The following is a 15,882-nucleotide window of genomic DNA, read 5'->3' on the forward strand; positions in this document are numbered from 1 at the left end:
TTCCACCGCCACAGGACTCAACATGCTATTTGTAAGGGTCAAAAAAGTGTCCCACAGGACCCTATTGTGTATTGTAATTGTGAGCATAATAAGGCAAGCTATTATGGGCCTTTCACAAGTGTAGATGACTTTATTTGTAATAAATGCATATGTGGTTTTGACACTTAGCAGTTTTATATTTAGAGGCCTCTTTAACCATTTCTTGACCTTTCAGATACTTAATTCTAGTTTTGTAAGATTAAGTTTGTTCTCCCTTTTTTGTTCGTTTGTTTTTGAGGATAAGAGGAAGCCAAGCAGGCAGAACGCTTCTCATCTCTGCAGGGAGAAACAGGCTACATAAAGTTGAGCTTCTCTGCCAGGAGGCTGTAACAGCCTAGCCGTTCAGCTGAGCAACAGATTACTGTAAAGCTAAACTGACAGAGCACTCTTTCTAGTCTCATTCATTTACTAATGCCTTTGAACAAGCTTTTAGAATCACTCCTCACTCATATATAGATGACACACAGACTTTGTGGCTTACAGAGAGCCATTTTATGTTCCAAGCTTTGTCCATGCTGTCACTATATCTGTTTCTTACACTCTCAATGTAATATTTAGAATAAAAGCAATAAAAATAACTTCACATATTTTAAGGTGAGATTGCTCAGCAAAATTAATACAAACACACACTTCAAAGGTAATATTGATTCTTTTACTCAAAAAGCACAGCTATTAATATGAAAGTGGTTACATTCATTTGTTTTCAACAAAACAATTGCCAGACATTGCTCTTGAATGCAGAATGAGAAAAGCAATATCATCAATACTAAAGTGCCATACTTAAAAATTGCACATAACGTTTTTTTTATTGCAAATCCAGACAAAGGTTAGTTCAAGTTATATTGCGAGGAGCAGAAACTCCATTCCCATTACTTGCCCTGGGCATGTTTTTAGAAACCTATGTACACAAGATCATTGAAAGCCATGACAGAGACTTGCTAATTAAAGTGAGAAATGAATAAATCCAAAGTTGGGTTCTTTGCAAATATTTCTCTTGTATACTATGTCACCATCCTCATGCTCATTCAATATGCTGAGTTCCTCAGTTCTTGAATGTTCACTTTCATTAACACACAACTTACAACATTGGAGGTTTACCACCGTATCAAGATGTCCAAATTAATGAAATTATTTGGTTACGTCGTCCAAGTCCCATTGATTTTAATAGGAAACTACTTAGGATAATAGCCAAAGTCATCAACCACTCAGCCTGGGCACTGACACTTAAATTTCTCTTTGAGATACAATTCATTCCATCTATGTTTTTAAAATTCAAATGTTATTAAAATAGGATCCAGCAACTGCCAGCATTAGCGAACAGTTTGGCGCATGGAAGACTTTTTAGAGGTAGAAAAGTTGATACACAGGAATAAAGTATATGAAGATGCAAGTAAGAAAGCACGTAGTATGTGAGCATGAAGAACAAATAATATGCATTTCTGTTAAAATTATCCTGCTGGAACAGTCTTGCTTAAAGTTACATCCATAACAATACAGTCTGGTGTCTGTATGGATCACCTACTGGAACAAGAAAAAAGAGGCTTGATAGTTCTCAAGAAATAACTGGCACTATTAGTAGTGAGCATCTTCCAGGGGACTGTCTTCACTACTCTCTCATTTGCTTAAATAAACTGCACTTGCAGCTCCAGAAGCTTAGATGCAATCCTGAACCACAAGCACAGTACCAGTTTGTACATCTATCTCTTTATCCAAACAGAGATGCATACCCCTTGCTTCCATATGGATGACATTTTAGCAGGATCAAGGCTCTATGCATAAGAGAGAGACAGAGAAAATCTAATTTTCTTAGGTCACCTGCATCCGCTTTCACAATGCACATTATTGCTGTGTTTTCCTCAGAGCCCCGTGACAGTGTTTCTAAAAACATGATACAAATTCAAAAGTGTTCACAATAAATGAACTATTCAGTTAAATGAAACACAGTCCAAAATAAGCAACAAGCTGAAACCCTCTCCATCAAGAGAGAATCCAATATCCCTGCATAATAAAAGCATTATCAACTTGGTTAGTAAGTACCATTAGTTCACCTTCAGACAAAAATATATCCAATATTTGGATTTCTATTTTTGTCTTCACTAACACAGATGTCACTTGGATGTTCAAAGAGAGGTGGTATATTAAATCTAATGAAATAAAAAACAGATGAAATACAATAGCACTGTGATACTATGGAGAGGAGACAGAACCATAGTCTGCCCCCAAAGCCTTAATAGTGTGTATGGAACAAGCGATTTGTCACATTTCATAACATGAATATGGTTAAGGTGAGACTGCGAAGACATCCAAACAATCTGTCTGTGACTTAACAGCACTTTTATTGTGCCTTGTAGCATTCTCCACTCATAGGAAGATCAAGACCTCTCTGTGGAAAACACTACGAGGCATTTACGAAGATCATGTGACACAGAGCTCAGAAGCCCAAAGGGGCGGTTTACTACTGTATGGAAGTCTGCTGCTAGTGACAGAACTGCAGGTAGCAGCAACAGCTTCTTCCTCTGCAGGTTCCTCACAACATTCTGCGTCTTCGTATGGTCTTTCCAAAAGCTTCAAGACTTTTTGTACCTGAGAGGGTATTACAGCAAAATTCTGAATGTCTGTGTGCGAAGTTTTTTTTAAATATACAACTGTAGTCAAAATATTATATAAAAATAAGTCAATAGTATGCCAACAATAAAAAACAAAGATCACACAATAAAATCACACTACAAACCCATTCACACATTTTTCAGTAAATAATTCCAATTATACATAACTGGTATAATAAAAACTAATTAGCTTATTAACTGAGGAAACACTCCTTAGTTGAACAGCTATATAAGAGTCCAATAGTACCTTAGAGACAAACAAAATGTCCAGGGTATGAACTTCTGAGAGGCAATGATGCACCCTTTGTAGACTTTGACTTGGAAGTTCATACCCTGAAAATCCTGTTGGTCTCTGAAGTGCTTCTGGACTCTTATCCAACTGTTCTACAGGAATCCAGCAAGACTACCATCTGAAACTTCTTAATCCAATCACTGTTTCCAGTGTACACCTGGCTGCGTTATATTTGGAATCTCTTGCATGACTGTAAGCCTAACTGCAACACCAAATTGTCTATCCTTCTCTAACCACTTGCTTTCTGGCAAAGACTACTCAAATTGTTGTGGTTACATTTAACATTATCACCTGATGCTGTTTCAGAAACTCTAACAAGTAATAAAAGAGAAAAAAGACTGGGAGACCATGGCACCTTAATGTTCTAAGTACAGTGGAACCTTGGTTTTTGTTGGTAATCCGTCCGAAAAGAATCGATGAAAACCGAAACCGATGAAAACTGAGGCAAACTTTTCCACAGGAATCAATGTAAATCAAATTAATTCGTTCTAGGCACTCCAAAAAATATTCCAAAAACACATTTTTGGTGAATAAACATAGTGCTTAATTCTGAAAACAGTAACAAACAATAACACTAGGACCAGCTTCAGAGCTAGTGGACCAATGTTGCACCAGAAAGCTGTCCAAAGAGGTCTGTTTCTGATGCCTCTTTAAGATTTGTCTGAAATGGGGCAAGACATTGTCATTAAACAAGTTGCAGACACAGCCTGCAACACTTTGTCCGGGTGATTTTTCTCCACAAACCCCTGCACCTTACTGCACATCGATGAAAACCAAGACAAATTTTCACTGACAAAATCGATGAAAACCGAAACCGATGAAAACCAAGGTTCCACTATACTAGAATTTTTTTTCTTGCTACTACTGTGTAGATTTTTTTGAGGCCTGGGGAAAGCTGAATTAGGAGAAACACTTATTGTCCAAAGTTACTACTATACTCTTTTCCACTGAAAGATTAAAGTGCAGTCAGCTGAGGTGCAGCAGAAGAGGGAAAGGTATTCTTCCGCATTAGAAAATAAACCCGAATGAATATGAGAATTATCATTCATTTTTAAGTGCTGCCTTTGTTAAAACAGTTATTTCGTACATATTTAAACATGGTTTGGAGGAATGGGGGAGCAGGAACCCCCAGGGGGAACAATTACTACTGTTCAAAGCCTACAAAGGGTGCATTGCCTCTCAAAAGTTAGGCTGCCATGCTGACGAGGAAGTGGCAGCAAGGCTCAGCAGGCATGGGAAGCAGGAACCCACCAGCTGAAAGAATCTTCAGGCCACCTCGCCGATGAGGCAGCATCAGCAAGGCTCAGTGGGCAGGGAGAACAACAAGGTGGGAAGCGGTGGTGGGCAGCAAGGCTTGGCAGGTGGGGGGGGCGGCGGGGAACAGTAGACAAAAGGGAATGCATAAGCAGCACAGATGACCGAATTCACCCCCAGCCAGCCCCATGAAGCGGCAGAGCTGGACAATGTCCCACACCCAGCCTCTTAAAGGGGAAGAAGGGACAGCAAAAGACGAACAGAAGGGGTGGGGGGGGATAACTAGGTAGACACTAGGATGCAAGTGGAACATTCTATGACGAAGAAATTCCAGCACATGGCGGATGAATATAAAACTGAACTTTAATCTTCCAGTGGAAAAGAGTATAGCATGCCCAAAGATTATAGATGCATAATCCACAGCAGGTAGGATCAGCAGAAATGGCACATTACACTTGCAGGTGGATACATGGGAACTGAAAAAGAGCAAATTCTCTGTAAATTGTTATAAAAAGCATGCATTCCAGAGACTACTTCTGCATCCCACTAGTTGAGAACCACTGCACTAGAATACGAACAATTACTACTGTTCAGATTGTGTATCTTTGCAATTTTAAGCAGCTGTAGATGCCACTGAGCTGCCATCTTGCAGGTGTTCTCTTTTAATACTAAACTTACTGAAAATGCAGTGGTTTTAGTAATCTCTGTATTTTTAAAAGGAATATTGACAGCCAATTTTATATTGGTTTGAATACTACATGAGTTTTTATTTTGCAAAGCACAGTAGCATGACTTACCTCTGAAAAATCACCATTTTCTGCTGCCTCTATAGCATTTTGAGCAATGTAATTTCTCAAGATGTATTTTGGATTGTTCAAACTCATAACCTTCACACGTTCAGCATTCCAAGCACCAGCATCACTAATGTGTTCTAATTCTTTTTCTAGTCGAACTCTGAAAGAACAAAAAAACAAGAACAAGGAAATTCAGGCTAATGGAAAAGTTGTTTATTGTTTTTTACGCACTTCGCGTTACCTTCCCAAAACACGCTGTGACTATAGTTTATAACTGCCCAGTATGGAGATTTCATATTTTAAAAGTCTCACTTTTTAACGAGTAAATGCTAATTTTTGATGACTTATTTGTAGTATAACACGAAAACAAATATACAAAACAATAGCTTTAATGACTAATTTATAACACTTCTCTCAATAGTGTGGCTACTTGAAAAAGGAGAAATGACATTTCTGTGCACATTGCATATATACAAAATGGCATTTGAGTTTCAAGGAATTACTGAATGTAAGCAATTTTTAAAAATCTCAATTAACAAATCTCAAATAAATGGAATTTAATTGTCTCACCTGTATTTCAGCAGCCAATCTTTCCAATGTTCTTTATTTCTGCTGAGCAATTCAGCTGCTGTTAATTGCTGTAGTTTAGAGAACTGCTCTATGCGTTCCAATTCTTTGTTTATGTTGGATTTTGTTCCAATCAAGGCAAAGAGCTGTGGGTTAGACTGTGCTAACATCAGCATCATTGAAAGTTGTCTAGAAAGAGTGCAGAAGGAAAACACAAATTGAATAATGGATTATGTTAGAAATAACAGGCATTCTGCAAATAATCTGTAATAGTGGCGCTGGTGAACTCAATTAGGCATACAAAATAAAACAAGTACAGGTGTTTGGTTCAACTACCGAATAAATACTCCGATCCTCCCCTCCCATATGCTAGGTCTAAATATTAAATGTAGTGTATGATCACTGCTTTGAAAAAAATACCTGGGATCCATTTGAGGCTTGTAAGCAACTTTCAGTTCTTCTATAGAGGCACACTGCTTTGAAATCTTATCTAAGAAGTCTTCCAGTGCTGAAGGATCAGAGTCTACTGAGAAAGAACTAAGCAAGCGGAAAGTGTTTGTAAAATCTGCCCCTGGAAGAATGAATGGAAAGTAGATTCAGCTGTGCAAAACAGCTGCTTTAATTTAACTGTTCCTACCATACTATTTGGGATATGGAAGTATAGCTGATCTAAGCTAAGCAGGGTCAGTACTTGGATGGCAGACCAAGGTAGACTTTGCAAACAAAGGCAATGGCAAACCATCTCTGCTGACTCATTTTCCTTGAAAACCCTGTGGGGTTGCCATAAGTTGGCTGCAACATAGTGACACTTTACACATGCACACACACGATTATTTAAACCAAAGACCTCCATAGTGCCCACCAATGGATTTCCTGGTGCCTCTCTGCTTCTTTCTTGAAGTCAGCAGCTTTCCTCCACCTGACTGGATCACGAGGTGCTTTAGAAGAACCCCACTGTTTTCAGAGAACATTCATTTGAAAATAATTACTTATGATGCAGGAAGATGCTTGGTTCGAAACCTCCCCACATTTGGTGATTGCCTCCAGCAACTTTGTGATTAGTTAAACTTTCCACAATAACCATTCTGTCACAATGATTCCCCTTGATATTATCTCTGTGTCTCTGCTGACACTTGTGTCTCTGCTGTTACACATGAATCCTGGTGAGTTGCCTTGGGCTAGTCCAGGGGTAGGGAACCTGCGGCCAATTGGCCATGCTGGTAGGGGCTGATGGGAATTGTAGTTCCTGAACATCTGGAGAGCCGCAGGTTCCCTACCCCTGGGCTAGTCACAGTTCTCTCTGAACTATTGGCCCCACCTACCTCACAAGGGAGAGGAAGAGAAAGGAGTTTGTTGCTTTTAGACTCCATACAGGAATGGCCAGGTATAAATCTAAAACTCTTCCTCTTTTATTTCCAGTGGGGACCCAAAGCAGCTTACAGTAACAAACTGGAAAATCCTGAAGGACAGCCCATTGGCTCACACTTCAAGGCACAGGCCAGCTTTCAGCAAATGGGCAGACTCAGGAACTTCAGATCTGATGCTACTCAAGCCAGCCCAGCAAAGAAAGATCTTCCTCATTTTCTCTCTTTCATTTCATACAAAAAAAATGCCAGCTGTCCATCAATTGCCTCCATTTTAGTAACAGGTTCAAAAAATGCCCCTGCAAAGAGTTCTACTTTTCAGGACAAAAATTCTCATAACTGTTGTCACAAGTGTAATTACTCTTTAAGAGCATTCTTATGTCAACAGGCAACTGAGCATCAGCATTGAGTTTTTTTCAGTAGACATACATACTTTAAACATACCTACCTTTTAAAAAATCAGTTGCCTCCAGCAACTTTGTGATTAGTTAAACTTTCCACAATAACCATTCTGTCACAATGATTCCCCTTGATATTATCCAAATTCTAAAAGCATTTACAGACTCAACAAAATGTGGACTGCTCATTTAAAAGGCTTTAAGTATTTCTCAAGTTGTTTTGAAAGCACTTAAATCCATATTGCTAGTTTATGGATTTCAAATGACTATCAACTTGTATTTCTTTCAAAGATGAAAATATAATCCCCACTCACCTGTAACATGCATAGTTTCTAGGAAGTCAGATATCAGTTTATTATCACCTTCCAACTGGAGCTGAATGAATCCTAGCTTCTTTCTCATTGTCTTAATATAATATGCCTCAAATTCTGAACTGTATTCTTTTTCCAGAATGGACATACTGATATCCAAGGGTAATTCTGGAACTAAAGCTTCAGCCAGTTTCCCGAGATTCCATTTTTTTTAGGATCTGCAGTTTTGCTTATTATAAGCATAACGCCCAGTGTTATCAGACCCATTGCAAATATATTCAGGATCATATCTATAGAAGCAAAAGAAAACTGTTTGGCACAATAGTTCATCACTAACTTAAAAAACCGTGCTGCAGCAAAGAAGAACTAAACAATGTTAAAGGATGTGTAAAAGATCATGTGTCTCTCATGCTGAAGCATAATTCTGTACTAGTTCATTTAAATCTGGGGGGGAGGGGGGAGCTACCTAACACAGGTAGCTAAAACATGGGACAGCTATAAAATTAACAGAACTTGAAAATATTAAGGCCGCAACAGATTCTTGAGCAATCATATCAACAAGCTTATTCTAATTTAAGAATTTTAAGAGATGATAGTCCATAATATATATATATATATACAAGCTCCAAGTTCTTTCAAAAATCTTTTGAAAATGATTGAAAAAAATTAGTACAACTGACCTTTATTTTGTACAGTCAATGTAGAAATTTCAAGCAAATGATTCATACTCACCTGTCCATAAATCCAAAAGGTCCATAGTCAATTGTAAGACCAACAATGCTCATATTATCAGTATTGAGCACACCATGACAAAACCCAACACACTGCCATCCTGCAACCATCCTTGCTGTCCGCAGGGTCACCTGAACACACACAATTTGTTTAGTTTTCAAGCTCTTCCAGCCTCTGAACATAATATCTGCATAAGCATCAAATTACTGAATTATGTCTAGCAGCTGGACACCAATACCTAATTGACAGAATTTCTTCTCCCCTATATATCTGGCCTATTTGTCAAAGTTGTTTCTGAAACACCTTCTCTGTCATCTCCTACTTCAAAGACAAGATGAGGTCTTCTCAGTACAGGGCATTCTTTTAGCATCTTATTTGTGGAATGCTGTTCACAAGGATGTACATCAGATATCTTCACTGTCTTCACTGTCATTTTTCACATGGCAAGTCCAAAACTGTTTTTAACAAGGTATTTGACGGATCTTCATTTTGGATGGTCTTTCTTGATGATATACCACAATGCCAATGTGCACTGGCTCTTTTAATTTTTTTGCATTAGCAACAAATACAGAGACGATCCATTGGTTCTGGGCAACACATTCATGGGAGTTCATTTGTTGGGTTACATTTTGGCCAGCTAAACCCAAAAGCCTTTGCTTTTAAACACATCACAAACTGTAGATGCTCACATTTGCTTGGTTCCACAATCGTGTTTCCATAGGAGCAAACCCTTGCACCTGCAAAGCAGGAACCTGCTATCCCGCTGCACTGCAGCAGTCCTAAAATCCTCTAGAAAGCCTTTTCTTGGGGAAAGGATCCCCAAGAACAGAACTTGGGAGAAACACTGGGCTACTGAAGGAGGAACATCATGTTCTGCACGAGCAGATACTTGATCCTGTGGAAATGCTAGTGTCACTCCAAGACATTTTAATGAATATAGTTACAGAAGATCAATGACACATCCATCTGGGCAAGATGACCACTGGCAGTGGTATCAACTATACTGTGACAAAATAAAGCGGCATGAGAAGTGTAATCAGTGTAAACGGATTACGGTAGAAGAGAAAGATTAAAAACCCATTTTGTTCTTAAACACTTTGTTTCAATTTAATTTCTACCCAACACACTTTCCAGCAATGTTGGACTCATTGACAGACAACTCATTTTATACTAAGAAATTGTAAGTTATTGTCAGAGAGTAAAATCCCACAGCAAGCTGTATGCTTAGACTCATTTTTGAGCAGGTGGCAAGCCAGGGATTAGTTGTCCCTTCCATATTGTGACTTTTGATACTGTGATTTGGGGTGATAGTTCAGGTTAATGGTCTCACCTCAACCCATAACCTTGTTGAAAAAAGGAAGGCGTATGTCCCTTGCCAACCTGATGCTTTTGATCCCGCTGTCCCGGCCACTGTAGGAGCGCTTAGCTGCTGGAAATGGGCAGCTTGTAAAATTTTTATGCGGTTTTCCAATGATTTAAAGAACTGTAGCTTCTAACTTACAATGTGGAACAACTGTACAGCTAAAATCTGACTTCTTCTATACAGCTAGTGGCTATATAGGATAATGAGAGAATAGACATAAAAAGGATCTGCAAGAATCTTGATGATGAATCTTAAAATGTGATGTGACAAAATCCCAGAGAGATTCTCTCAATTGAAAAAAAAAGGTTTCGATTCTTGCTTAGTTATAAAGTCCACTGAGCCACCTTGGGGTTAGTGGTACTACTCTCAAATCGTTCTTATACCTACAGATTTGATACAAGATTAAAAGCCCAATCCATGGGGTAGATGGGAGGTGGACAGGAATGGCGCAGATGTGCCATTTCCTAAGAGGAATGCAGAGACACAGCAAAGTAAAAAAGGAAAGAAAAATGATCAGCCATCCTGAAATTCCTCTATCCAGCCATAAGTCAACCCCTGCAAAAGGGGGCATTCCTGGACTGAAAGGCATGAGGAAGTCGACTAAGGTCAGTTCCATCCCTGGGATCTCCCCCACTGGTGCAGGCACAGGCTTCTGAACCAGAGATGTTCTGGCACAGTAGCAATGTCGACCACCCACCCCACCCCATCCAATCAAGGATGCCACTTATACAGCGTAAAGTGGCAATAGTGCCAGGGTCACACCAGCTCCACAGCCCTTTTACCCCTCCCTCCCAGTCAGAGGCATAGCACCGCAGGCGGGGTCAGGCGACGCCTGGTGAGGAGAGTCTCAGTGGAGCGTGGCGCGGAGAGCTTGGTGGCCGCGAGGAGGCGTTCTGAAGGAGTGTTCGGCACTACTGTGGGGCACAGGGGCAGGTGTGCCCAAGGCAGAGTTTCATGCTGCCTCATGCCAGCATACAAGTAAACACACTATAAAATGTTATCTGTACCAACCAAACTGCGGGCCATAAATTTTACATACACATACAATAGCACTTGACCTACCTCTCTGAAAAAAAGCTGCATTCCTTTGAATATTATCGTCAGGGTGTGCTTGCAGAATCTCTGGATAAAAAGTGCTGATCACATAATCAAGCATTTGTATTCGAATGTCATTTCTGTCAACACTGGGACCTTTTCGTCCAGTATATTCATCAGGCGACTTAAAAATTTCAAATGATCCAAACCTATTTAAAATAAATTGTTTATTACTAGAAATAATACATACAATAAAATATTTCAATCACGGGGGGGGGGTTAGTATACATGGTCAAAGAACTAATGCATCAGAAGAACATAAAATACAGATTACAATAAAAAAATTAAATGAGATTAAGATACCATATAAAACTCTAGTCAACATAAAACCATAAGTTTTACTACAACGCATGGCTCCAGCCAGAATTTTCATGGTAGTTGGGTACCACAATGATGCCTCATAAGTAATGTAATGATCTATGTAAGCTAGGAGAAATATAATTTTCTCAGCAATGTATATGAAATTGGTTAAAATGGTGGTGACGAATTCAGATATGAGCTTGGAATCAAGAGAAGAGAACAGAGTATAATAGAACTCAGGTGCTGGGTGACATCCCATTAGCCAGATTTTCCTCTAAAATAAAATTATGAGTTTTTCTGGGTATATTTTTTACAAAACAACAATTAAAATGCATTTTGGTAACACTTACTGTAATAACGCTAGTGAATAGCTTTACTGGACTAATATAAACTTTGAAGCACACCACATGGAAGTGCTTTGAAGCCAGCATTTCATAAATATTTTAGTCACATCTTTTCAACAGTAATTAGGAAAAGTTAGAGCTGTGGAGCCAGGAAATGGTTGCAAATGCTGCTGGGGTAAAACCAGCATCCCTTCAGAAGCGATTTCCCTGCGAACCACTTTATGTACTTAAGTATTTGAATACCAATGTACTTTTCAATACAAAAACAAAGGCCAGTATGTTTACCTGATAAATGTTGGTGCTATTCTCAGGACAATTGTGCACTTCTCTTTCTTTGGATTTCCATTATAAAATATATCACGAACAACTTCTGAATCAGATGTTACACATGTTCCTGCCCGGGTTGTGGGTATTCCCAGATGAAACATTGCTTCACTGCAAAGGAATTCTCTTATGCTTGATCGCAGAACTTTACGACCATCAGCTTGCCTGCAGTTTTAAAAAAAAGGTTTTAAGAGAATTAGAAACAGGATTTTAGCAAAGACTTCAAGCTACTTTTAATAAAATCAAATGGGAAATGTGGGGAACAAAGTCACTAGGAAAAATGTACGCAAAGAAACTTCAGGTGCATGTGCACCTCTGCTTTCAAACTTGCTTTTGTACTGCTAATGAAGCAAAGAGCAATTATTCCTAATTCTTTTTATCTTCGTGCATTTACTAAAATGAAAAAAAATTGCAAGAACTTGGTAAACAAGCTATAGAAAAATATGAATTTATACATGACCATTCTGAAATCTTTTCAGACTTCAGATCTCAAGGGAAAAAAAACATAAAAATATGTGTGTGAAGAGGGAAGAAGCAGTAATGGCGAACATTAGAAAATACATGCTTGCAAAAATGGCTCTATTGTGGAGAAGTGACTTTTTTTCTGGAAAAATCTGAACTGTAATATTTTCTAGGTAATTTTCGGATTCAAATTTAGATGTTAGAAAGAAGGCATACATATCATGTACAAGCACATTTAGGTTATCTAACTTGATAAACTAGCAGAACAGCCCTGACAACTACGGAGAAACAGACTATATTTACATATGCGGGGTGGAAAATTTTCCTTGGAAAAATAGAAAAATGTCCACGCCTCATCACTACATGGGAGACAATGTTGGAGTTTTAAACTGAGAGAGAGGTGAACACATAGCAAGAACAAATGCAAGCCAGCACAGTGTTTATGTTGCTATGATTTGGAATTATAACACCATTGGTACCACTAGTCAGAATTTAAGACCCTGTTGGATTACACCAGTGGTTCATCTGGTCCAGCAACCTGTTTCACAAAGCAGTCAACTGGCTGCCATAGAAGGCTGAACAATTACAGAATGGAGTCAGAGGTCCTCCCCTGTGGCTGCCTCTCAGCCCTGCTATTAGAACAGGTTTGCTGTCTCTGATTATGGAGGCTCCCTTCAAGCACCACAGCTTCAATCATCCAACGTCTTTTTAAAGCGATTGTGGCCGTTACTACTTTCCCAGACAGTAAATTCCAATCTATTTACTTGCTCAGTCTGTTCTGAACCTTAGTCTGCAGTCGCAGACACCAGTTTGAGTCTATTTTGTCCTGTGGCAGAACAGACAATAACATTCTGACCACCTAGATAATCTTTATAAAAGTTTGTAAAAAAAGTGTGCCCAGGCTTCGTTCAGAACATTTCTTCCAGACAATTCAACGAGTCGCCATAATATTATGTGCTGGAACAACAGTTATGCCACCGGGGTATATCAGGGTATGAACTGGTAACATCAGTAAACATGCTTAGATAGGACATGTACCATGTTTTCTTAAAAAAGAAAAAAAAAGGTGGGAAGGCCTTTTTTTTGTGCCAGGAGAGTCATGGGGGGAAACACTGCAGAGAGTGATGGAGGAAATAATTTGTGCACCTGCTCAGAGAAGGTGCCAACTTGCACAATTCAGGTAATAATCACTGGTTACAAGAGCCACACAACAGGGAAAGGGCAGGTGACAATGCCAAGAACACTATAGCCTATAGGCTGTGCTGGCATTTTATTTTACATTTTATTTCATTTTATTTTATGATTTTACATTTTATGTTTTCATTACTACTGATTGTTTCCTGATTGCTTACTAGACCTATATGACAATCATTAAGTGCTGTACCTTATGATTCTTGACAAATGTATTTTTCTTTTATGTACACTGAGAGCATATGCACCGGAGACAAATTCCTTGTGTGTCCAATCACACTTGGCCAATAAAGATTCTATTCTATTCTATTCTAACACTTTTCTGGGAGAAAACTCTACCAAACAGACCAGAGTTAAGGGCTGCTTAGTGTAAAACGCTATGCAGGCACCAGTACTGATTCAAAGCAAAATCTCCAAAATAAAAGCCATGTAACATATTTTATTATGACCAACTGACACCACACAGCATCAACGGACTAAGAACCGGAGATTCGAAGCCTTTGGATTCAGTCCCCGTGCAAAGAGACAAACCGGGCAAGTTTGCGTGCCTGCACTACACCTCCGGCTCCCCTTCCTGCTTTGCACGCGCTTTGACGAAACCCGACGGAAGAGATCGCCCCGGCCGAGGCGCCTTTACCGGGAGAAAGGGGTGAGCCCGGCGCCCTTCAGCTGGACCTCCCAGCGCTCGCCGCGCGGGTTCAGCACCTCGCCCAGGTACATGGCGGCACCGTCGCCCAGCTGCCCAGCGAACGAGCCGAACTGGTGGCCGCAGTAACAGTGGGCGGCGGGCTCTGAGCCAGGCAGCGTCCGGTTGCCGCTGAAGTAGAGCTCGGCCTCGGCCTCCAGCTCGGCCGCCTCCTGCGGCGTGCGCGGCTCCCGCACGCCCAGCAGCGCCAGCCCCGGCAGCGACACTGCGACCAGTCGCGAATTCTGGACGGGGCTAGGCCGCACACGGGAAAAGCAGGCGCCCCGCACGGCCCGAGGCACGTTCTCCTCGCTAGGGTCCACCGGCAGAGCCCGTAGGGCCCGGTTGTCAAAGCGGAACGTCCCCAGCCACCGAAGGGCCTCGCTGGCAGGAGAACCTGAGGCGACCTGCATGACGGTGCGTCGCAGCCAACTGCAGAGGCAACGACCGTTGCTCCCCACCGCCGCCGCCACCCCCATTCGCCTACCAAAGGGGGCGCCCGCGAGTAGGTAGCCAGGGGATATTTACCCGGCCTCTAATTCCTCGGAACGTCATCCAATCACAGAAAGGTATATTTGCATAGCCCGCTTTCCTCCAATCAAATTGACGGAACTTCTTTCCTCCCTCATTTCTTCTTTAAGACCACGCCTACACTGGCGACACCTTGGTGGAATTCGAGCTCGTGGACGGCGGGGTGGGTGTGCTTTAAGTGCTTTCATTTTCAGGTGGACTGTAGTATCCTTCTTGATTGCAAATAGTTGCGTAATTCTACAGCAAAAGAGATCTCTGTGAATGCCCAGGGCCCCCGGGAATGTGTCTTCGCAGCCTCAACGAAACAAAATGTAGTTTCAGAGGATAGCCGTGTTGGGCTGCAGTAGAACCGGATCCACACCTTAGAGCTCTACAAGAGTTTCAGGGCTTTCAAGAGTCAAAACTTCCTGAGACATTTGAAGGAGGGAATTTTGATTCTCGAAAAATTACATCTCGACAGTCCTGCTGGTCTCTTAAAATGTTGCTGGACGCCAACCAAATTGAAACGAATCGGAGCACATTTACTACCGGAGCACTTGGTTTGAAGGGGGGGCGCGGGGGGGGGGGAAGAGTATTTTTAGGGTCGACTTTTTGCAACAGGGCAGGTTCAATTCTAAGGAGGCGCACATCCATATACCGTCAGGTTAACTGGACTTGGACAGTGAACAATTTCATAAACATTAATAAGTAAAATTGGGTTTTGCATAACATTAAGGCAGCATTCTAACACATGGTATTTATTAACAGACTGAGTCTCAGAATGTCTGAACTAATGAATGTAGCATTTTAATAGTCAGATAGGGCTGTCAGCTTCCAGGTGGCACCTGGGGATGCCCCAGAATTACAGTTCATCTCCAGACTAGAGATCAGTTCCACTGGAGAAAATGGATGCTTTGAAGGGTGAACTCTATGGCATGGCACCACAGTGAGGTCCCTGTCCTCCCCAGGTTCCAGCCCCAAATCTCAAGGAGTTTCCAGCAACCCTATCCATCCCATCCCATTGATGGCTGGGGAGACCTGGCAACCTTTGCTCAGATGAAAAAGTATTTGAAGTCATCTACTGCATAGTTCCATGTGAAATAGGAAGTACAATACTCTTGCAGTTTCAACAAGTGAATGGCAGCCTTAGGTGACAACAGCTTCTAACAAAATAAAATTCAGCACTTCTCACCCTAAGAACTCCAGCAGTTTCTAGGGTAGGACCTGTTGATCTCTCTCTTGACTTCCACT

General features: G+C 40.8%; 1 protein-coding gene across 1 annotated transcript; it reads right to left on the reverse strand.

The window, feature by feature from the left end:
• Window positions 1-677: 677 nt before the first annotated feature.
• On the reverse strand, window positions 678-14,618 carry SELENOO (selenoprotein O). Its single transcript, XM_048499714.1, is given in 9 exon segments — window positions 678-2,622; window positions 4,989-5,145; window positions 5,556-5,741; window positions 5,973-6,123; window positions 7,629-7,915; window positions 8,358-8,488; window positions 10,766-10,964; window positions 11,745-11,948; window positions 14,074-14,618. Coding segments are annotated over 9 exon segments (2,019 nt in total). The 5' UTR covers window positions 14,601-14,618; the 3' UTR covers window positions 678-2,445.
• Window positions 14,619-15,882: the final 1,264 nt, after the last annotated feature.

This window comes from Sphaerodactylus townsendi, linkage group LG06, assembly GCF_021028975.2.
Source record: "Sphaerodactylus townsendi isolate TG3544 linkage group LG06, MPM_Stown_v2.3, whole genome shotgun sequence".
Classification (NCBI taxonomy): domain Eukaryota; kingdom Metazoa; phylum Chordata; class Lepidosauria; order Squamata; family Sphaerodactylidae; genus Sphaerodactylus; species Sphaerodactylus townsendi.